The sequence below is a fragment of the Xiphophorus hellerii genome, chromosome 20 (assembly GCF_003331165.1).
Source record: "Xiphophorus hellerii strain 12219 chromosome 20, Xiphophorus_hellerii-4.1, whole genome shotgun sequence".
Taxonomy (NCBI): domain Eukaryota; kingdom Metazoa; phylum Chordata; class Actinopteri; order Cyprinodontiformes; family Poeciliidae; genus Xiphophorus; species Xiphophorus hellerii.
Window position 1 is genome coordinate 14741551 of NC_045691.1, and position 24807 is coordinate 14766357.

Genomic DNA, 24807 nt, shown 5'->3' on the forward strand with positions numbered 1-24807 from the left:
TACTGTTGAACAGGCGATGAAGGATTTATTCTGGATGCACACGAAAAAAATCTTATTTTTTTAAACTTAAATGGAATGTAGCTTGCAATTCACACAGGAATGATACTTTATAACTCTTAATGCAAAGTCCACCCCATACTAAACCACTCCCCAGTTCAAGCTTAATCTCATATGGTTGAGATTTTTATACTGATTTATCCAGTGAGAAGAAGCGATGTTGTCTGACAGCAGTACCTTGGAGACATAGCAAGCAGGCACTTTATGCATAGATTTAAAAGCGTGTGGCACACCAAGCCAGCTTGTAATTCTCCACAATGTTGAACAAAACTGTAGTCAGCTGACAGATTGACTCTAATTCATCAAAACTTTCCTCCAGACAGCTGTGTTACCAGAATACACACATTTTAAATTAGCAAACCATGTAGAGTGTGTGCAAGTCTCACTTTTCTCCACATCATCAAGCTTTGTTTTACTCCTCTAGATTTAAATGAGCTACAGTAATGGAATCAGAATAATAATTCAATGATATTGTCTGTAACAACACTAAAACTTTATCAGTGTCTCAGCAGTTTGTTTTCCCGCAACATGTTGTTTCACGTTACTGTAATTCTAATAACAAGGTGGATGGATGGAAAGTTAAAATACTGATTAAAGACATTCAGATTGAAAGTGGAGTCAAATATCATTCACTGGGACCCATTCGGAAAAGCAATTCTTGTTTTGTCCCAATTGCTACTGATGGAAAACAGAAATTTAAAAATTATTTTGAAATAAACCATAATTTCACAAAAACAACTAACTCCATCCTCTTTCTGTGTTGCAATAATCAGCTGCACACTGTAAAACATTTGAAGGTGGCTTAACTTGAAAATGAAAGTCCACCTGCTGCCTTGAAAATGAAATTTAAGTTAAACAGAAAATTGTTTTGGTTTTAACTCAGAAATTAAAGTTCATGAAGTTGATAACAAGAGACAAGTTGTCTAAACACTGTTTTTAAGTTCATTAATCTTGAATTTTGAGTTTTAACTTATTGCTGTGGTTTAAACCAAATAATTATTTCACAAAATGCAAGAAAAAATCTTCCCTCACCTAGTTAAAGAGCCACATTTCTCTATTATTTTTACTCACAATATCAAGTTAAAATAACTATTTTACTTTAGAATAATTTAAATTCTTGTTTCAAATTGAATTAACAAAATTTCTGATCTGATGATGAATTTTATTAAACGTGAAAACGAATTGTTTAAAAACATTTAGTGTGAACAGGACATTATCCTCAAGCTTTAAAATAAACATTTGTCTTAATAATGCAGGAGTCAGATCAATGTAACACATTTCCATCTCAGGATACAAAAACAAACCGCTAAGCATTCTGGGAAATAGTTTCCACTTCTGTAATTTTTTTCTTTCAGGTTTTTTAGGTGCTAACATAAAAGCTCTAGTTTATTCAACTTTTAATAAAAAGTTAACACAACTTACTGCTGTAAGTTTATCTTTCACAAACTCACATTTTGGTTCAAGACCTAAAACTTGCTACATTTATTTGACTTAAAGAGTAGCAGACAGTAGACACAACTAAATGTGGCTGAAAAGTTTTGCAGTGCACATCCATCCTTCATATTCTTGTTGAAAAAGGAAAGAGTCTTTTTTTTTTATCAAGCTAATAATAATGTGTCCAGCAGTTAAAGTGATTGTGGCTTTTAATGTTTGCCAAGAAAGTGATTTTAAAGACTATACAAAACCAGAATATCCAATTATGATTTATCCTATGTTTCACAATTACAATATTTAAAGGTTAAAAATTTTATATTCCCTCTATAAAATGGCCACCATTGCAGGAGCACACGCAGTAATTTTACTGCTTTAAACAAACAACCACAATTTGTTACCAAACCTGCAGAAAAAAGTTGCAGTGGTCTGGTGTCCGACATTCAGCAGACTTCCTCCGCATGCTGTGAGTGACGTGCAGGATGACCCTCCTTCAAGGTGACCTCCTCTGTGTGCGCCACAAAGATCAGACAGATTAGACTAATGCGGCGCTCAGATGGCCTGAGGTTCCTGCATGCATCCATCCTGATGCTCTCAACCCACTTCTGCTGGCAGAGACAAGGTTGTTCACCTCAACCTTTGGCTTATTTACAGAGAAAAACCCAAAGTTTTGTTGGTTTTTATTGACCAGTGTCTCTGTAACCTGTTTTAGTATTTTTTTATTTGGGTGTTTTAACTAGATTATAACACAAAATTAAAAAAAGGAGAGAGCTAATGTACAAAAATGGGAAGGTGTAAAGATACGTTTATTAAGCTCAAGATGTCTGAAACAAACAACTCAGAAAATGAACTGAGCTTGTATTAGTTTGAACAAATTATTAATACCGTTATAGCATTAAAAAAATCCAATTTTCAGTGAAATTTTAAATAACTTTTTACATCAGAAATGTAAAAGAAAGTAAAAAAAAGAATGTTATGACCACTTTATTAAATTTATTGTTCTCCGTATTTACAATAATACAGAAATAAACTTTTTTATTGCAATTTTTTTTATGAATTTACAAGTTTTCTTTATGTTTTTGAACGAAGTGATGAGATAATAATAATAATAATAATAATAGCACATTTTAAACTAATGTTAAGTGCGTCATATTGAAACAAATTAATTAAAACATCCTAAATGACACAACACACACAAAAAATACACCCAATCAATTAAAATACATAATAATGTAAGACAAAGTGAAATAATAAAAATACAAAATGATTCAAATATTAAAAGCCTTATTATGCAAGTAAGTTTTAATTCAAGGACTTGAATGAAGTCAATGAAGAGTCCTGTCTAATATTTACTATTTTCACCGGCCTGCTTTATTCACAAATAAATAAAAATATTTTTGCAGACATGCTTCATAGTTTCAGCCTTGCCTTGTAGTCTGTAACCAACTTAAATCTCAAATTACTTTGAAATGTTTTTTTAAAGCATGATTCTGTTATTTTGGGGCTCGTTATATATTTGTAATCTTCTTTCTCTTTCAGCGCCTGTGATCCTGAATGAGCTCAACTGGACACAGGCTCTGGAGCGAGTCTTCATCGAAAACCGGCGAGAGGACAGCTCTCTGCGCTGGCAGGTGTTCGGCAGCGCCACGGGCGTGACGCGGTACTACCCAGGTAGGCTTCATCAGGTCAACACTCTGCCCTCTGCTTTATGGCAAGATAAAGTCTAAATGAATCCATCAGGTTCTCCGCTGCAGAACGTCTTATCAGCTTTCTGTGCTAGTAGCTTGATAGAGAGAATGAAATTATGATTACTTTGATCTCATCTGGTGGAAAATGTCCGACAGTGAGAGGATTATTTGAACTTATTTTCTTGCTCTCTGCAGCCACTCCTTGGAGGGCGCCCAACAAGATCGACCTTTACGACGTTCGCAGAAGGCCATGGTAGGAATAAACTCCATACTTAGTAGCTTTTACCTTCCAGATTATTACAAGAAGGATCTACTGGAGATTTTATACTTGGCGTTACAGTATTATACGGATGTCATGCTTTAATAACAGATTTTCTGGCACTCAATAAGAAATTGGCTCATTCAAATTCTCATAAAATGTGAATTTGACTTTAATATAGCTTTGTGCTGTTGTTACTCCCAGATAACTCGTAAAGTCTTCGTCTTAAAATGAATTGAAATTCCCTAAGAAGTCTGAACTTTTTGGAAGAATGTTGAATTTGTCTTGCAGTTTAGAGAAATCATCCCAAACATTAAAACAATAATGCAAAAGTGGTGAAGATGGTGAACTCTAAAGTACTGTTGTATCATTGTGTTGAGCTTTTGTGGAGACTAAACACAATCATTCAGCAGCTCCAGATTTGTGACTTTAAAGTTACAATATCCATTTGAAAGATCTGCTCATAAGATTACTTGATCATTATAATCTGTCTAATTATTTAGACAGCAAACACATATGAATGCCAACTTTAACTTTTTTTTTCAGTTTCAAGTTATTAAACTACATAAAACTGCAATTTAGCTAAAATTTTTCTGGTTCCTATAAAAATACGCATTTCAAGAAGTAAAATTAACCTGCATGTATAATTCTTTCAGCCAGCATGGATTAGACAATATTCTCAAATAAATCAAAACATGAGCACCCAGTTCATGCTTTTAAAAATCACAGATGCTTTTTGTTGTAAAATCTTCAAAACCTCATAAAATATTGACTCAAATCCATGAATAAAATCCTTAAATTAATTTGACATTCTTGAATATGTACTGGATCGTATTTTGACTTCTGAAAAGAACCTGGCCATAAAATTACTTAATCATTATAATCTGCAAAACACATATGAACATGCACTTTTTTAATTCACCAATTAGTGTGTACACAAAAACAATACAAAGTGACAAAAAGCAAAAACGGGTATTGATCTACAAAATAATTAACCAGATAATAGAACAAGTAACATCAATAAAAGTAAACTAACCAAACAAGCAAACAACCAAGGAGGTATGCATTAAAACAAATACATTCAAAAGAAGATTGAAACACAGGAGGAGTGAAAGATTTTATAATAATGTATTTTGTAGCTTTATTATTCATTCTTATGTATGTTTTGTAATCTTGGGTTCAGAAATATTGTTTATTATACATATAAAAAAAGCATTTTCTTGTCCTGTATGTAGGTGACGACAAACAGAGACACATAAAGAAAATCTGGCTGGGGGAAAAAAAATGAGGCCATTCACCCACTTTACCCTCTTCACACACCCACCCTACGGGTTTCTGTCCACCCTTTACACTTTCAATCTACCTGCAGCTGTCACATCGGTTTTGTGGCAGCCCTGCCTGTTGCCTGGTTACAGGTTGGAGTGGAGTGGACATAATCATGACAGCGGTGTTGATTAGACCTGACCCCATTTTCCATCTCGGTCTCCGGCCGGTTTAAACTGAGTGGCTGTTTGAGGTCAGGCCAGAGAGCTTGCACTGAACAAACACACACAGGAGAAACTTTCAATAGTGTTATTATTATTTTTATTAAGCAAATATTCAATCTGTACACTAAGCTGAGCTTTGAGAAAGACTGAAAGTGGAAGAAAATTGGTGGTAAGTAAATGTAAAACATTGAGCTTTAAAGGTTTGAGCAAATAGAAAACACTGAAATTAAACGCCTTCTCTTCTAATTGAAATCGATTTATTATTTATTGTCATAAATCTCCAACTTTCTACTAAAACTAATTGTTTGTTTTCTTACAGCACATTCAAGCCATTTCAAACATGAACTCAGAACGTACACTAAATGATAATCTGTATTATCAAACAATTAATTAATGAAGTTTCAAAGTGCTTTACATCATAAAAACACAAAAATAAAACGTCGTAAAAACATTGTACAGTCACAGTTAAGAAACCAGTAATATTTTATTTATTTTACATCACATTTTGTCATCAGTACACATCAAATATATTGGTCAATGTTTCAGTGATTTTTTTATCTTTATGATTATAGATTATTTAATTAAAAGTAAAGTAAAATGGTTCAACCTTTATTATCTCTTATTTTGTAAGACATCAGTGTCAAATTCATCTGCAGATGACTTTCATGCAAACAGATTATTTTATTGTATCAGTTCATGTCAGACTGTGCTTGAAATTAAGTAATAAATAAATAAATCACTTAGCACTGTTTTTACAAGCATGAAACCAACGAGGCTTCCCTCTGACAACTTAATTAAGTCAACAGCAGACAAAATTCTCCTTAGTGCTGCACTGTCACTTGAGGCTTCGCCGTGAACATGCGAACTGCTGTAAACAGAAACTGCGGCGCTGAAGGACAAGTTCGAACATTAATCCTGTCTCTCATCTGTCAGCTCAAAACCCAAACTACACCGGAGCTTAATTCCTGAGTGTTGTGACCGGAGACAGGAAGAAACAATGGATGGGAAGGATGAGCGGAAGCGGCTTGTGTGACCAGGATAGGCAGAGGAAGAGGGTGATTTTCTTTTCTCTGCAAAGGGACACCTTGTCACCTCCGTGGCCTTCCATGTTTGTCACTGTCATTGTGTTGAGCTTTCCCTCATGTTAGACTCAGAGGTGCTCCTGTAGCCTGTTGCTTAGCAACCTGTGCCATAGCGGAGCGGAGTAGCGGGGCGCGCGGAAGGCGGGGTCATGATGTGTCAGGTCAGGCTTGTGTGATTATAGCCTAACATGCTGCTTTCTTGACTGACATTCGCTGTGGAGGTCGAACAGTCGCTGGAACATTTGGTTGGGGTCAGGCGAGGTCGTCAAATGTGTCTCTGTGATATCAGAGGAGGCCAGCATCCTTCAGAGTAACAGTGACATGAATAACACTTTCAATGTTTACATAAAACGTGAACAGATCACATGCATAAAGCATAAAAGTGGTCAGTGAATCAGTTTTACATTCCCACTTGTTGCAAAGATTGTTGCTGTTTTGATCCATCTGTTTTGGTTGAGGTTATTTTGGATTCGCTGCATTCAGATTTTTTTCTCATCATGCAGCTCTGGGAAAAAATGATCAGTTTATCTGATTTTACTTTTTACAGCTATATGTTTGAGTAAAATGAACATTGTTCTACTGACATGTCTCTGAAATTCCAAGCAAGAATTACACATTTAACATATGAACATCTCATTGTATTAAACAAGACTTAAAATTTTGAAGTAGTTCATTTTTTATTTTAGTTTGATAGGCGTGGTTCTTCAGCAATGTTTTTATTTTATCTCTTGTTTTCAAATTCATTTTAACATTCATAATCCTCCCAGAGTCCCAAGAAGGGTTCCGTTTTTTTGGGGTTTTTTCTGTGGTTTTGGGAACTGATGGTCTGACGGGACATCCCCATCGCTTGTCAGTCCGTGACAGTCTACCGCAATCTTCTCTAGCGTCGCACTAAGACTGCAATAATGTTGTTTTACGTCTACAACAGGCTGATGGAGCATTCTAATTTATATTCATTCATATAAAAAACACATTTGAATTTATTATTTCCTTATTTATTCGGCCCAGGGACAAAAAGGACATAGTTCCACATTTACAATAAAAAGTATTCAGACAGTTTTATTTGTTGTTTTTTTTTTCTTATTTACAGTTAGAGATGGATATTAGTCTGAAAAATGGAAAAACAAATCACTGATGTGGATGTAACATTGCCACAGAAATAGACAGTGAAATTGGGAAGCTTAATCTTAAAATGTATGAAATTTTGAAGTAAAACATTTAGGAGCCCTGATTAAATGTATTATTATAACTTTTAATGATGAACAACGTAGAACGGTATCTCTCTTATACGTGTGAGCTCTGACAGATGTGTAAGACCTGCACATCTGTCAGATCTCATTGGTCGATTAGCAAGATAGATGCTGCAAGCAGATTGCAACAGATCTAATCACATGTTTCTGTAACATCTAGATTGATGCAGACCTGTATCTATACTCCCTTTGTCAAAGCTGCAGTCTGGTTGTAGTCTGGTTGGCATGGAGGAAGCTGTTACTGTTTGTTGGATCGTAAATTTGTGGCTTTAACTGGTTCCAGTCGACAGCTTCTTGTCTGACCAGGGTGGCTTTAAAAAATGAAAAATCATCCAGCAGATTTTTCCCCCTCCTCTCTTCCAGCAGCTCCCTCAAGAAAATTAATGATCCAGTCATTGCATTTAATTGTCACCAATTACAATGACATTAAATATTAACATTATTCATTGTTATGACTATTCTTCTCACCAAAGGAAGCAAAACAGAGGGTAAGGTGAGGCAGAGGAAAGAGAAAGGAAAAATAGAAAGAGGAATAACAAGAGAAAAGGCATGGAGTCCTGTTAGCCAAGCGTTGCAAAGATCCCATTACCTCCCAGGTTCACAACAGCATGTAGGCTATATCACATATTGATTTCTTCAAAAAGTCAATCTGACCTCGTCACAAATATTATGACTGCTGGTCAGTCCCTGAAGCTGAGGCTCCCTAAAACACTATTCCCAATATCCCGAGCCCGGAGCCTTGCCTCCTCCTTTCATTCTTTTTTTTCACCCCACTTCAGGTGGACGCTGAGTCAGAGGACATCGCTGTTGTTGCTGAAGGTGACACAAGGTTTAAGAGTTTTACCACAAGATGAAAGTGCATCAAGGGCTGCAATTGTCTGTGAACGGGTTGCATGAGAAATACTCAAACAGCAGAAATGTTGAAAGAGAGAATATTTTGCACATTCCTCGACACACAAAAATACAGAAATTTAAACGGTGGCAGCAACGCTTCCAGTAATCAACACAAAGTTGAATAAATAAGCAGCAGACAACATCTCTGTCTCCTGCAGGCTCGCTGGGAACTGTCCCCCTATATTTTTATCTTAATTCAATCTCAATTCGCCTTGCACATCCACAGGAGCACTAAGAGAGCAGCAGTCCATAAAATAATAAGCCCATCAGCACAACACAAATTCACACACTCGCTCTATCACTGCACTCTATACAGTCTCCCCATTATTTTGTGCTTACTGTCCTCACATCTTTTGTAAATGATGCATTAATGTCAAAGCATGCTCACCATGTGCACACCCATGATTACCAGTAAAAATCACCACAATTCATATCAACAGTAAGCTTCACTATAACACATGGCCCAACCATCCCATGCATCTGTTGCATGTTTCTAAAAATGCTTTAGATTATTCCCGCCGTTTAAATGTAACGCTCAACACTTTGCACAATGGGTCAGGGTGCATAAACACAATCTCCTGCGAGAGAGTCGGCCCCCCCCCAGCGCAGTTAATGTATTGATTGTACAGCGCTGGGCTGTGATAAAACTATTTCATGAATTCCAATGAGACTCTTTTACCTGACTGTTACAAAAGCAGCGAACTGCAATCACCGCAACGCAGAATATGTTGTTGTGTTCATCGCTTGTATATTGTATTTCTTTTAGATTTATTTTGGTGGAGGTTCGGGGGGCGTTGCAAAGGAGGGGGTGGCTGTGAATGTAGCCGCTTTAATCTCGTCTCTCTTGGAGCGATACCTTATTCTGCCTTCAGTGTAAAGAGCACACGTTGGCTGCATGCGTGTACCATGCCTTATCTAGATCAGAGATGTTGTCACAAACAGATCTGTTATGTTGGGAGCCCTTTTATATTACAAAATGTGTGATATATTTTAGAGTTTGTTAGTATTTTATGGTTATACAAGCTGATGATGCAGATATGTGAGGAGTTGGGCTTTATATCAGCTTTTTTTCTCAACATTTTTAATGAAGGATTTCCCTGTCTAAGTACATAATTTAGCTATTATTACCAAAATAATGTAAGCAGTTGGAAAATAATGCAAAAATCCTTCCTATTGATGATTTCTGTGAACGTGTGGTAGCCCTTGGCTAGAGAAAGTCTTGCTGTGTTCATTTTTCCATCATATGTCTTAAAATAAAACAGATATATAACAAATAGTCTTAGGGTTCATTCCATATAGATAAGAATGTGCTGATATCTCCACCTATATACAAGGCTTAGGAAAAAGGAGCAGCAATGGAAGAAATCTGTTGGGGAGCCAATACTTCTGGATGACATCACAAGCCAACATTAAATATCTGGCCATGAATTGTTAAAACAATGTAAATGCAATGCAGATTGTAAAATCTGAAATGCATTTACATGCTGTTGCATCTGGATTGTGATTTTACTAGACATAGGCTGGGGCTGGACAATAAATCAATAACAATATACAACATGATATATATGTTTTGGTGCTCTCTGCCTTGTTTGTTTTTATGTCTAAATACAGTGTCAACAAGCTGTTACACCTGTGCAGAGCTCCTAAACAATAGATCTTCTGCCTCCACTGATCTACTGCCTATGTTTTTAGCATCTGCGGCAGATTCAGCGTATCTCTTGACTAAAAGAGTTAGGGGTTCTTGTGTGGCTTTGCAGACAGGGACCACTGGACACCTTTACCTGGGATTTTTCTCTTCACTCACATAAATACATATTTTTCTCACATGCATACATATTTGTCTTTTTCATATTCATATTTTATTTCAGTATTTATTTTTGCATCAATACATCAAAACAATTTACGAGCCTGCGAACTTGTTTACTGGCAATGGCAATAAATCTGATTCTGATTCTGATAGACACATGATCGCGATCAATAGAGTGCACATCTGATAGAATATGCAACATTCAGTAAGAATATTCACTGAATTCTGATCCAGTACCACACAGCATCCTGGGAAATGTAGGCAATGGAAAGGCTTTAGCTGCTCAACTCTTTGGTTACCTAGCAACAATCTGCTGGGTAAACAAGAACGTTCAAGTTCACCCCTTTCAAGTTTCAAGTTTGGTTACCTAGCAACAACATGCTGAGTAACTTGAGCAGCAGCAGTTTAAGGTTTCACTACTTTGTCTCATAACTTCCTAAAAATAAACAACGGTGTGAAGTGAAAACTGTGGATTAAACAGGAAAGGTTACACCGCCAGTTATCTGTATTTCAGATATAGAAAAAATAGTAATAGTAAATCAATGGTTATCAATATGAACTGATATGAAACGCTGATATTGTGATACATTTTTCAGCCATATTGTCCAGCCATAACCCTAATGTAGGCTGATGGTGCTACAGGAAATCTGTCTTTATCTCAGTAAAACATTTCTCCTATAGCTACTAGATCCACAGTTGTGCTCTTTTGAAAGCAAGTAAAAGATTTTGATGCAAAGTCAAATTAATTCAAATTCAAAAATACTTTATTGATCCCAAAAGAAAATTAAATGTTCTTCTAACTCATTAATTCAAAGTCTTCAAAGAGTTATTGTAGACAGTGATGGCTGTTGGCAGGAAAGAGCTCTTGTAGCGGTCTGTATTGCAGTGAATTTAAGAAAGCCTCTGACTGAAGACACTCTGTTTTCCCAAGACAGTTTCATGAAAAGGATGGTCAGGGTTGCCCATAATTTCGTTGAGCTTATGAAGAGTCCTTCTTCGCATCTATGGCCTGCTGCATCTGCCTTTCGGTAAACATACTATTAGGATTAAATTAATCCACCTGATTGACAGGAATACTGCAAAAACTGAACTGATGCTGTTAACTACTTATTTATTATAAGCTGGATTCATCAGTTAGCTCACTGAAGACGTGACTTGTGGTTTTCAGTAAGGATTACTCTAAAAAAAAAAAAATCACTGGAGGTGTACCATGACTCAACTTGTAATTAGCGTGTTATGTCAACCTAAATCTTGATCCAAGATTTTTTATAATGAACTGTGGCACTGATATAAAGTCTCAGATGGCAGTTGTTTATCTTCTCTAATTGGCGCATCAGAATAAACAGGAGCTGACACATCATTATGTGAAATACAGTGGCCATGTCTGATACAGGATACTGCTCTTGATGGCTCACTGGCAGTGATGAGTTGTTCTTTATAACCTTTAGTGGATGTTAAAAAGCTGAAAGGCTGGGTCCGCTGCCTGCCTGCGGGCTCGGTTCAGCACCAGCCAGGCCCATCTGCTTGTCACCTGGCCTTGGCATGCAGGAGACCGGGTAATGACAGGGAAAGAATGGCATCAGTGGGCAGGAGCCGAGAGGTAATTACGGACTGGAATCCATGCAGAAACGACACATCTGGATCAGAGAGTCAAAAATGTGGTGAATTATACCCGGATACCAGCCTCAGTTTATGATTTTTATCCGTCAGAAGTGTGATATTGGGTCTGTAGACTGAAAATCCTTGATTCTATATCCCACTTTCTCTGATCTTGATGTTCTCCTGCTCAGAGGCAGAGACAAAATTCAGTCGCACTTCAGGCGACGAATTAAAAAAAAAAAAACTGGGGACGTTGCCGATATGCCAGGCCAATCTGTGTGGAAGATCAGCCATGGCAGCACTATATAGCTTTGACTCAGGCGTTACTCTTCCTTACTCCATAACAGCTCACACATTTCTCTTAAACCCTATTACCACTGATCAATGCTGCCTCTTTCACAGCTGCAGAGAAATGATCTGCTTGAAAGTAATATCTCCTCAGCATATTTTAGGGGTGCAGCCTGCATAGTTCTTCAGTCTGAGATTTTTGCATTGGTGGAGATGAAGATGACCTGTAATGACATGGTAATGAAAGCCTGCAATGCCTTATAATTAACATTTAACCCCCTCAGAAAATAAGTTGAATTCCCATTAAACGATCATTCTCCTCGATGAGAAGTAGACTGACCAAGGAAGTTAATGAAATCTCGCAGTTGGTCTGCGAGCATCAGCCGTTGCCAAATGACCCTCCTTTAATCTCCAGACGAGGTGAATCTGTTTGGGAGCCTCGGGGAGTTGAGACGTGTGCCTCATTCTGACCGAGCTTTCCGTCCCGCATCGATGATCGCTTTCACAAATTCAGTCTGCTAAAAAGAAAGCTGCCCCCGCCGTGTGGAGTCTCAGGTCCTTCCTCCGCCCTCTCCCTCACTGCCTTGAATTAAGATTTCAGTAATTAAATTGATAAAAGTCATGCACGCCTATATGCCTCATGGTTCCAGACCTGATTTCTGTCGCCACACAGAAGTGGAAAGCTGTGGAAGTTCTACCTTTGATGTAGCATCCTTTATTATTGAAAATAATTGGATTCTCACTCCTCCATCTTCCTCCCTCTCTCCATCTCCCTCTTATGTACACACACATATATTTTGCCTATATTCACTACCAGCTGAGCTCAATTATTGACCTCATATGAAGCAGCCCCTGTTTCTCCTGAGATTTCCACTTAAGCCTTTCACCAAAGCAGTTCGAGCAGACCAGGCAATGAGATGTCAACACAGGTCAGGGGTCACTCAGCAGTTTAGAGTGGTGCCTACTGGGGCTCCGTCGCTCAAACCTTCATATCAGCCTGGCCGAGCGAGCGAAAAGAGCCTCTTTGGCCCACGGGCAGCTGGCTTCCCTCCGCACTCAGCAGAACGGCCGATAATCAGCAGAAAGAGACCCCTGATGATTGCTCTGGCTCTGCCTAAGACGGCTGCTAACTGCTTGCCTGCTCACTTCCTCAGAATGTCAAACTAATACTCACATCTGAGACAACCCTCCCCTCCACCATCGAGCTGCAGAAAAGCCCTGGCTGTCCATCCATCTTAGCTCTCTTTGTATCGCTGGCAAATGTGAATTTAATTGCCACTGGAAGAGACTGAAGGCATTTCTGATTTCCCTCTGTATGTCATCCCCTATCAACGATGTTCAGATGTTACATACGCCGGCTAGTTCATTACCGTCTCTGTCCGGTGAGCTTACACACATCGTTGGGAAGGTGCTTCGTATAACAATCTGAAGCAGCAACAGGGCCGTCGCCAGACTCAATAATGTATTTGACATCCAGCTGAAGAGCTGACGAAGGGAACAGAACGTCAGATACCTTATTTTACTGAAATTACTCGGGTCAACTTGGGCTTTCCGCCGCTCAGGTCAGCTCCAGTTTGGCTGTTCCTTGACAAGTAAACTTTAGCTGAGTGGATAGAGAGCATGAGGTTTTAGTAGTTTCCCAGTTACAAATAAAAGGTGCAAAGAGGACTTTAGTCTTGCAGGTGTTGTCTATGAAAGTCCTAAACATGTTTAAAGAAAAAATGTTTTCAATGGGTAACGCACCAGAAAGTTGGCTATTGGCATTCCCTTTGAGAAAAATCACTTAATCTAGGGGTACACCAATAAATTGGCCCTGCTTCCTTAATTTTGGGAGATCTGTGATTGGACAATACTTAGGATTTGAAGTCGATCTAATCCAATGATCTCATCTCCCTCAGTGAAAGTCTAAAAATTAACCACTGTCCTGTTTTGCTTTCCTATGAGAGAAGTTTGACTGACAGAACCAACCAAAAGTTTATGCCTGCATGTTTTCAGTTAACAATAGTCATCCCTGCTGTTACAAAATCAGCAACTTTCTTGCTGTATTCAGCAACATTTCAGACAAAAACATTTGGTATTGGCCAAAATTAGAATCGACAGGTCAGGCTTTTTAAAGACCTGATCTGAGAGCAGAGTCAGGTATTATGCTGCGTTCACACCAGCATAATGTGTGCTGGTTTTGCGCGTCTGGTTTACATTCAAAGTCACGGCACGACTTGAAGAGCTAAGAGTGTCGGACAAATAGGCCGGCAACGGAAAACAACGGCTAGAGCAATTTGTAGCGTCTGATGCGTCTGACGCCTTTGACGCGCCTCCACGTAGACTTTGAATGTAAACCAGACGTGTGAAACACTAAGTGCAGAGCAAAATGTCAAGTGCACAAGTGAAAAAGTTCAAATAGTATGAATAGCTTTGCAAGGCACCGTATATAAAAGTTACTCCAACAATCCCCCTGTCTTTTAATTAGCATCAGAAAAAGGAAGTGTATTCTATCCTTAAATAAATGTGACTTTGTGTAAAGTTTCCCTGAAATTTCTTCTGTCATTATTGCCCAAATAGAAAACAAATCTATATAATTAAGCAGCTTTTAAGATTGCTGTTTAGTGTAATACCATCTAAAAATATCTAAGACATTGAACACATTCAGCCTTTGTTTAAAGAGATGATTGCACTTTTAACAGTATAATAACACTGATAATATGGTGTTAAAGATGTGTTTGTTGGGCCCATTACAATGACCATCTCCACATTTGTTTGGAGGCTTTTACAGTTCACCGCAGGCTATTGTGCCAGATGTGTTGCTACATGCTGAAACCATCAACTAGTAATTACTCCGGCTTATGCAACAATTATTCAGACCAGGCTCTGGTATTCACTGAAGAGGACTATCTGCATTGAAGTCAGCCAACAGCGGCTGTAGCCAACACTGAAGTATATAACAACTTATTAACTCTTCTAAGCACATAAGCCTTTTCACTATTCTGTAGCTTAAGTGGGCTCAGCTATGGCTGCTTCGTACTATTATGACTGGGCTCATTGTGACTCTGGCCTCTTTCTTCAGTGCAATTTTCAGAGATTATGGGAACGAATTAAAGCCCTTTCTTTGCCTCTTTTGTGCAGGTATATCCAAGGTGCATCGTCTCCAAAGGACATGGTCATCATTGTAGATGTGTAAGTATTTCGCTTTTCTCTCACCTTGTCCCTGGATCCAGCAGAGATTATCGCCTTCAAAGGACACCAGTGCCACCTGTTGGTCTGAGGGGAGGCGAAAGTTTAAGACGATGATTGCTTCTTATCCTCTGACCTTTAAGCCTTACATCCTGATTTACTGGTTCAGGTAAATCTTCAAGATGTGGGAGAGAAAAGTGACATTGGACAACTTAAGAACCAGAGGACTTAAATATGCAAGCTGAATGTGATTTATGATGAGAAATGTAGTTATTAAAGTCTTTTTTTCCCTCACTCAAACAAATTCATATTTCTTTCTTTCACATTTATTTCTTTATGGATAGTTGTTTAGCATTAAATTATATTATGAGCCTTAAAAAAAATGTGGTGACTATCTAAAAATAGCCTGCTTTACTGCCATAAGAGAGATTGATTTCTAAATTATAATATTTTGAAAATTTAACACATAAATATTCTATGTAATTGTCCTCTATTTTGTACTTATAATTTCTCCATTTCAGTTATAGTAGTAGATTTATATGTACAGCTCTGGAAAAATTAAAGACACCACTGCACTGAACCCCATTGAAAACCTCCTGGGTTTTCCACCAAATAGTTGATTTCTGAATCTCTTCCTGAGCTAAAACATTAGTATTGTTATTTCTAAATGAATATCAACTTGTTTTCTTTGCATTATTTGAGGTCTGAAAGCACTGCATCTTTTTTGTTATTTTGGTCATTTCTCATTTTCTGCAAATAAATACTAAATTTTTGGTTGGAGTTTCAGAGACATGTTGTCAGTAGTTCATAGAATAAAAGAACAATGTTCATTTTAATCAAACATGTACCTATAAAAAGTAAAATCAGGGAAACTGATCATTTTTAGTGGTCTCTTATTTTTTCCAGAGCTGTATATATATACTGTATATATGTATATTATATAATATGAGAGAAATAATAATTATGAACATATGTGGACAAATCTACTACTTATCATCTCACTTCTTTTATCAACTCACTGCAGTTTAATTGGGATTAATTTACCAAGATTTTTTGAGTTTATCTTATTCTACATTTTATCCTTTATTTGCATCCTCATCATCAACTCATTAAAGAACAAAAACTGGATCATGGGGGGAATTAGATGCAAATGATAGTTAAGTTCCAACTTATAACTTCTAAAACAAGAAAACTAATTTTAATATTTCTGCATGTTTCTGAGCATCGTTGTTTCTTTGCTGTCTGCAGGAGCGGCAGTGTCAGCGGACTCACTCTAAAGCTCATGAAAACCTCCGTCATGGAGATGCTTGACACGCTATCAGACGATGACTATGTCAATGTGGCGAAGGTACGTCAAAGCTGTAAAATCATTATTTGCAATTATTATAATGACTCACTACTGCAAGTGATATTACTGCCAGTATTTGCAGTTTTTATTTGGCGGTTTCTAATTAAGCTGGGAGTCATTAGGCGCAGCGGTGGGCTCATTCTGTCCCCTGTTGTTTATTTGCGGTGGAAACCACATCTCTCCTCTATTGCAGAGCATTTGCTCTTCCTACATTTATGTCCATATAGGATTGTGTCCATCTGTGTCTTTCTGATCACCAGGTTTTCTATTACTAGAACTAATATGTGTGGGAATATGATTGCTATTCTATTCTGCAGGGCAGATAACACACAAAATTTGCTTTCTGCAGTGCAAACACCCACACACACACCGACTCACACACACTCCCTCACGCCTACACGTCTGCTTGCTTGGTGTGGTGCTTCTGTTTGTCGACTCTCTTCGGTAATCCTTCATAATCCATTGCTTTTAGCCACTGTATGGCCCTAAATCCCATCTCCAAGAGCAAGAAATGAGCATGCTAATCTGGGTGGGAACGCATCTGATTTTCACCACTGTGAAGGAAGTGAGGGTTTACACAAGCCTGCTGCGAATTATTTGCACAACGCAAAACGCATTAATGACATGAGAATTTACCCAAAAATTAACACCAAACACTGTCTTCTGCATCTCTGTTTTTCAGGACTGTAAATACATTACTTCTGACACCAATTTAGATACAACAATAATTGTTTTTCTGTAAATTTGGGCTCCTGAACAGGCAGGTTTGGATAAGTATGGAACATATTTGTATTTCCAAACTTAATTTTCTGTTAATAAATGTTATCTTCTTTCTTTCAGCTTCTGTCTTTCCTAATTTATTTCTGTCCTTCCTTTCTTCTCTTTCATCACATCTTATTGCTTTTCATTCCTGTTCTTGCCTTTCATTCTTTCCTTTCTCCTGTTCTTCCTTCATCTTTCCTTCTTTGTAACCTTCTCTCCTACTTTTCATATCCTATACACTGCCACAGTGTCCTTCCTCCTTTCTTTCCTTTTGTGAGTTATTCCCTCCTTCTTTGTGCCTCTCCTTTCTTTACTAAATACCTCTTTCTATTTTCCTCCCTTGTGTCACAGCTCTTTCTCTGCAGTCCTTTTTTCCTTCATTTTTTTCATCTTTCTCCATCTTCTTTCCTTTCCTTACTCCATTTCTTTTTGTCCAACTTCTGTTCCTGCTATCCTCCTTCCATCTTTGCTCCCTTTATTCCCTACTTGTGTCTTTTTTCTTTTTCTGTGGTTAACATTTTTTCCATTCTTTCCCTGTGTCATTTTTTCTTTTTTGCATCCTCATTTATTTCTTTCCTTCTGTCTTAATCTCTGTCCTCGCTTTCTTATTTTATCCTTTGATTTTTCCTTTTGTCCTTCCTTTCTTCCTGTCTGCCTCTGTGTTCAACACTCTTCCATCTTCTTCCTTGTCTCCTACTTTCATTTGTTCTGTTATTTCTGTCCTCCTTTTTGTAACTTCCTTCCTTCCTTCCTCATGTCCTCATTCCTTGCACCCTATTTCCTTCCTTCCATCATTTATTATTGAATTCCTCCTCCCTCCCTCCCTCCCTCCCTCCCTCCCTCCTCCCTCCCTCCCTCCCTCCCTCCCTCCCTCCCTCCCTCCCTCCCTCCCTTCCCTTCCTTCCTTCCTTCCTTCCTTCCTTCCTTCCTTCCTTCCTTCCTTCCTTCCTTCCTTCCTTCCTTCCTTCCTTCCTTCCTTCCTTTCTTCCTTCCTTCCTTCCTTCCTTCTATTTGGCTCTTTTATACTACTATTACTACCACTATAATATTTGCTATTTTTCAATAATATAATAGTTAATTTTAGTAATTTATCGTTTAAAGTCAGCTTTAAAAGCTGAAACTAGAAAATTATTAAATGTTTAATTTTTAATGTAAAATAATTTTTCCTTCATGCTATTTACATGAACTCAGTCCTTTTTACATTATGCAGACGAACAATGTAATAATATTAACTCTCAGTGCTTTTGATTCCTTTGCCTCTTTAAATATGTGACAACGACTCCTATGAGAAATGTCAGCTTTTCTCACACACAGCGTTTCACATCAATCAGTGCTGAAAATGTCAGCGAAATCTGAATCTGACCTTCAAGAAGAAACATTTGAAACACGGCGTTTCAGACATCGCTGCTAATGTCATGATCATGCATAGACACCGCATGCAGACATGGCCGCAGATGTAAACACACAGACATGAAGGGACGTAAGCGCAATTTTAGGCTAATTTGGTGGATGAGATGAGACAGATGATATTACCTTGGCTGGGTTTCCGTTGGGCGCGCTGCAGCGTCGTTTCAGGTGCACCTGTTCTTTGTGGGGGAAAGTTGTAATTATCGGTGTTTACTGTCCAGGTGGAGAGTGGCAGGGCAGCTTGCATCTGCACACACCCACGTCTGCATCCTGCCATCCATGAACTGCACACACCAGACCAATAACACAGAGATACTCAGCTGGACACAGTTGTGTTTTGGCAAACTTTGTGGTATTCTTTCCTAGCAATGCTCAGATACGTGTTGTTTCTTTCTTTGTCCTCTGTCTTCCAGTTTAACTGAAAAGGCAGAGGCTGTCGTCCCGTGCTTCAGGACTTTGGTCCAAGCCAACGTCCGCAACAAGAAGATCTTCAAGGAAGCTGTCAAGCATATGCAGGCCAAAGGAACCACAGATTACAAATCAGGCTTCACGTTTGCCTTCGAGCAACTTCTCAATGTAAGAGCTAACAAGCTTTTCTTGGAAAGGCAGCTTTGTTTTTCTAAGGCTGATGCTTTTGTCTAATCTAATTAATCAAACTACGGTGATACCACATGTCTGACAGTGAGCAGCCCAGGTTTGCATTAGACATTTCCAGAAGGCTGTCATTTCTAACGGCAGGTTTGATTATGGCTGCCATTGCGGTGGAGTGGCAGCCGACACGGAGACGAGGTTTCTCAGCAGCAGCCCATCCACGTGCTCCCGGCACAGGTGCTGCCTCAGCTCCGTATGCTGCTGGCGCATTTTCTGAGGCTGCCACGCTAATGGGCTCTGATAGGATGATTGATGAGTGTAGCCCAGAGGAGATCAGCCACAGACACTTTATATTCCTCTGTGCATTTTGGGAGGCACAGAGCCAAGAATCCTTGCATTTTGTCAGAGAAAAGAGAAATAAAAAGGAGAAGAGAGGGGATCTTAATCGCTGTCTCTTGCCGGCTCGCTGAATGATTTGTGGCAGAAGCACAATAAAAATATGTAATCGCAGCAATATTATTTATCTTTATTAGAATCTTGTCAGATTGGCCTGCATATCAGCCGCAGCTGTCGTATCGTGGGGGGAGACGGAGAGCAACAATATTTAATGGTTGATTAATATAATATACTTTAGATTTAATTCTAGCTTTGTGCGTGCTGCAAATAAGAGAGAAGAGATACACTTGGATAGCAGTGAAGTTGTAAGATTAGGTTGAATGCTCACAGGGTTTTTACAGAATTATACAACTTTCTCGAATTGTATTTGTAATTTACTGTAAATTTTGATGGACCGAAGCAAACTAATTAAATTAATGTCCACGTAATTGTGAAGTGGAAGAAAATTGATACATGGGTTTTAAAATGATCTTTCTATCCATTAGCTATACACACTTATCCACCCTCACCAGTCCATCACAGGGCAAACCAGCATGCACACCTTGAGCTGGATAATAAATAAATAACAATATTATCCCAATAGATACATGATCAATATCAGTAGATAATAGCATCTCATACTTCAGTCAGTAGAGTATTTCTTAAAATCTGGTCCAAGGTTGGTGGCATCAACTCACTCACTCATTGGTTACCTAGCAACTCACTTGGCTACTTAGCAACAACCTGCTGAGTAACTGGCGCAGCAGCAGTTTCAGATTTCACCACTGTGTCTCATTACTGCTTAAGAATAAACTGCGGCGTGGAGCTAAAACTGTGGATAAAACAGGAAAGGTCATCCTTTGAGATATTTAAAACAAAAACCTAATCAATAATTATCGATACCAACTGATATGAAACGTTTATATCGTGATGAGTTTTCCAGCCAAGGACAATTTAGAGAGACCAGTTGACCGTGTTTTTCTAATTATTTACATATAAAAATTGCAATAGGATAGAATTAATTTTTACTGTACTTAATTTTCATCAATATTTTGGAGATCCACCTCCATTGTAGGTTAGGCTTCATGTTTAAGAGTGAGTTTGTGTTTGAGGAGCAGTGTTAATTTTCCACACACTTAGACTAAAAAGTTACATTTTTTGACCAGAGCGCCTTCTCCTACATGTTTGCTGTATCGGTTGGGCAAACTGAAAACGGGACTTCTTTTGGTATTCCTTCAGCCTGTGGCTTCCTTTTTTGTTATTTTTTTTCATAAAGATCCATAAATATTTATCATAAAGATACTTATGGTATAGTGACCTTTTCTCAAAGCTTAAGCTCAGTTTGACTGTAGACGCCACAAAATCTCATCTGGATTTAGGTTCAAACCTTCCTCTGTTATTCCTAAAATGAGCAACTATCTTTTGGCAATGTCTGACAATGTTTTGCCCAACTTCCGCTTTCCCTGCTAGCATCCCCACAGCACAATGCTGCCACCACCATGCTTTATTGTGGAATCTGAGCTGTTCAGGGTGATGCTTCGGTGTAGTTATTAGTATTCAAAACGAAGTTATATTTCACATAAGTAAGATATGTGAAATATAGGTGTGGTGTAAGATAGCTATGTCATTACTGCTTTATACTTTCTGTAATCTGTCTCTCTGTTTTCCTTCACTGTCTTCCGTTCGCCTGTCACAGGAGAGCAGTGCCCCGAGGGCCAACTGCAATAAGATGATAATGATGTTTACAGATGGCGGTGAAGATCGTGCTCAGGAAATCTTTGAGAAGTATAACTGGCCCAACAAAACTGTGAGTATGTCTGTTTGGCTGCTTTCTGTCCATCGATTCCTGTCTCCATGGTTTTGTCTCTTTATTAAGCAGACAGTTGTGTTAGTCAGACATGCCAAGCATCCCAATCTGTGCACAAACCATCCTCTCCAAGATTTCTTCCCTTTCCTTTTGATTTACATGATTTATCTCCTTCTTCCAGTCTTTAGATTTCCTTCCCATCTTTTCTTTCTATCTTCTCCTTTGTTGCTTAGTTGGTGTCAACAGCTCTGACCTGATGACTAATTAGCCACTATATCATCAGAGCATATGGTGGTTCAGCCACTGCTTTACTAGTTTTGTCGTTTTTGTCTTGCTGTCAACACCAAATTCCTCCATTTTACTAATCTGCCATTTTAAACTTCATTCAGCTTTCGTGAATTTATATAATAACAAAATGTGGGAGAAATCAATTTAAGGTGTCATAAAAAGTAAGAAGGTTCCATTAATATTTACTGGGTTGCAATCCTAATAAATCCAATTCACCTCAGCACATTTAAAATGAATCTATCTGTAATTCCTTTCTATAATATCCTGTATGTTAAAATTCTGATGTGAAACATAATTTCCCTTACAATCCACCTCAGTTCAAATCAGATTTAATTGTGAAATTGTTTGGTTGTATCAAATTAAAATGAATCAGCAGTAAAATATTTATATCAGTGATGTTTTTCAGAGTTTCTTTAAAGAGCAAAAGGAAGAGTTGCAACAGAAACTGGTTATTTTAAGGAGGTTCAAACAATGAAATATAGTTTATTTTTCTGTTTTCTTGTCCTGAACCAGGTTCGAGTTTTCACCTTCTCTGTTGGGCAGCATAACTATGATGTCACCCCTTTGCAGTGGATAGCATGTGCTAATAAAGGTAAGTGAAGAGTGAATTTTTGTTTTATTGTAAACAGAGAAAGAAAGAAGGAAAAGAAGAAGAGAGAGAAGGAAAAGGAAGTAACTGTGGCTGTGATCAACTTATTGTTGGTTGTCTATTTAGTATTGAATCCTTAGAAAACCCGTGATGGGAGAATCCTCATTTTTAATTGTGTTATACATATATTAAAAAAGTGAAAATAAAATAGAGGTAAAGCTTTCAAAAGGGAGCAAGAGGAAACAATAGCTTCTGTGGTCTTGCCACTTGGGTTTCCCACAATTTCTTTGTTAAATTAATGAACTGTTGCTTGATTTTATTCTAACAAAACAAGCATTTAGAGTTTAGCAAAATGAACAATGATGTCAGCCTTTTTTATATTTCTGTAGTTTTTACTGTAGTTAGTTTATTGTATCTAATTGCCTGCCTTAGTATTTTTTTAAGGCTACAAAATTGTGTTTAGTCGCAATAAATAAGAAGTTTTTTCAATAATATTAGGCTTGAAAATATAAGTCATGGTTTGTTTGATTTCCTTATTGAGTAACAAACTTCTAACAGAAGAGCACTTCTTTGGTGAAATGTTCACAATCTCTTTGGATGTTTATTTCCAGACAATGAAATACCAAATGATATGAAACCAGAAAATAGCTTTAAAACTGTGGTATTGACTTGCTCTGGCTATTTTAAACCTATGTAAAAATGACTGTCGGTCTGACTTTAGTGGGTGATAAAATCTGTTGTTTCAGCCTTGAGCTCTGAAGTAACCCAGCAGACTTGCAGGTCTCTGACTAACAGTCTGACAGATGACTCAGCTCCGTTTCCTGTTGTCTCTGTTGCCTGATCTCCACTTTACTCATGTTGGTCTGCGTTAACGTCTTGCCCCTGCTATGCTTTTTTTCTGAACACTTATTATTTTTTCACCCATAAACATTGCCAATGGAGCCAAGTGCCGTGGAAGCATCTCCCCAGCAGTTGTTATTAATTAGCAGCAGAAGTCTGGTAGCAGTGATTAGCATACCATCTCCCTGACAGACACGGGGAAGTCCAGGATTATGCCTCTGAGCCAACATGCTCTCTGTTGTTCACAACTGTAGTGATTATCATAGTACTAAAGACAATAGTGTTGCCGCTCCAGACTCAGACTCTGACACCCATGTGGGCGATTGCAGACTGCTAGCTTTTGTCTAATTTTTACTTTATAGGTAAAAAATTAGGCTTCCTTGAACAGCTTACAATAGACCTATGGGCTATACAAAACAATATAATAAAAGTTTTTGCACTAAATCATTCTTGGATAATGAAATTTTATTCTGGTCAGTTCTTCATGTTTTGATTTCCTTTCAGACTGAGATGTTTTAGGGGCTCTTGTCACTTTAAATACAAATAAGCTGCTGCTGGCCATGCCTCCTAGTTAATTTACACTCTTTTGTAAAAGTTGTACAGCTCTTGTAGCAGTAAAACCAGCTGACCAAATGTCCTGAAGCTCAGCTCCAGCTTGGGTTGCTAGGTGAGGGTCTGGGCTTCTCTGGGGTTGCTAGGTGAGGGGTTGGGCTACTCTGGGGTTGCTAGGTAACGGGCTGGGCTTGGCTTGGGGTTGTGCCTACTGATTTGTGACATTACATTCCAGAGGTTTTTGAAATAGGTCATTTTATAGACACCAGAAAACATGAACTTATTGCCAAAAACTAGATGAATGTTTTTTCTTAAGGGTTTTTTTTGTTATGTTTATAGAAGCAGTAGAAACCTAAATATAAGTACAAAAATGTGCAAAATGTGAATTTTGTTTTAATCCTGTCCAAAAAAATAACTTTTTGTGTGTGTTTTTAAGCTCTTATTGAGAGTTTTGCTCTAGCAAATAACAGAACGGAGAGAAATAAGCTTACATAGAGAAGGTGATGCTAATCATTTCACAAAAATGTTGATTTTGCTCAGCCACCTGACTGAGGAAGCTTGTACTTTAGTGTTTCTCCTGACTTATTTTCACTGAATGTTTTCATTCTTGTTTTCCCATCAGTTTTGGAGAAATGTTCAGTTTTCCATGTCCCTGGTCAATATTTTCTCCCACTATTATTGATCACTGCCTCTGTCATAATGTGCATAATGTTGTGACGCTTTTGTGTAGTCTTCTCTTCTGCCCTTCTCCTGACTGATACGTTTTGATCCTTGACAATCTCCAAATTATGGCTTGACCTAAAGGATGCAAATGTCCAAAAGCTTTTACTACAACAGCTACAATTTTGCTCATTATAACGGAGTAAATATTGAAATGTAATAAAACTGTGCTTCAACAAAGTGCTAGTTTAAGCATATGCATATATTTTGGCAAGCAAGATGTTGCAACATGATTATAACATATAACATGTGATTGAAATATTAATTTTGTATCTAAAAACAGATACATCAGAGTGGAAAACTCCAAACTTTCATTATCAGTTTGAAAAGGAGTTGGAAAAAGCCAGTGCTTATTAAATCTTAATGCCCAATTGTAATCCATTGTGTATTTCAGTCACAATGCTTTACTGAATTGCTTTAAAGGTCAGCTGTCTTGATGTATTAAATAATAGTGGATTATTAAGGTCTTTTTTAAATCACAGAACTAAATGTATTTTACATCCTTGAACTTGTAACTA

The 24807-nt window shown here is 37.9% G+C and overlaps 1 protein-coding gene across 1 annotated transcript in view; it reads left to right on the top strand.

The window, feature by feature from the left end:
- cacna2d2a (calcium channel, voltage-dependent, alpha 2/delta subunit 2a) overlaps positions 1-24807 on the top strand; it is a 223473-nt gene that overhangs the window by 161711 nt on the left and 36955 nt on the right. The window contains 8 exon segments of the mRNA XM_032550637.1: positions 3028-3159; positions 3372-3429; positions 14963-15013; positions 16259-16358; positions 18941-18946; positions 18948-19103; positions 21190-21300; positions 22102-22180. Of these exon segments, the coding sequence (XP_032406528.1) occupies positions 3028-3159; positions 3372-3429; positions 14963-15013; positions 16259-16358; positions 18941-18946; positions 18948-19103; positions 21190-21300; positions 22102-22180 (693 nt within the window).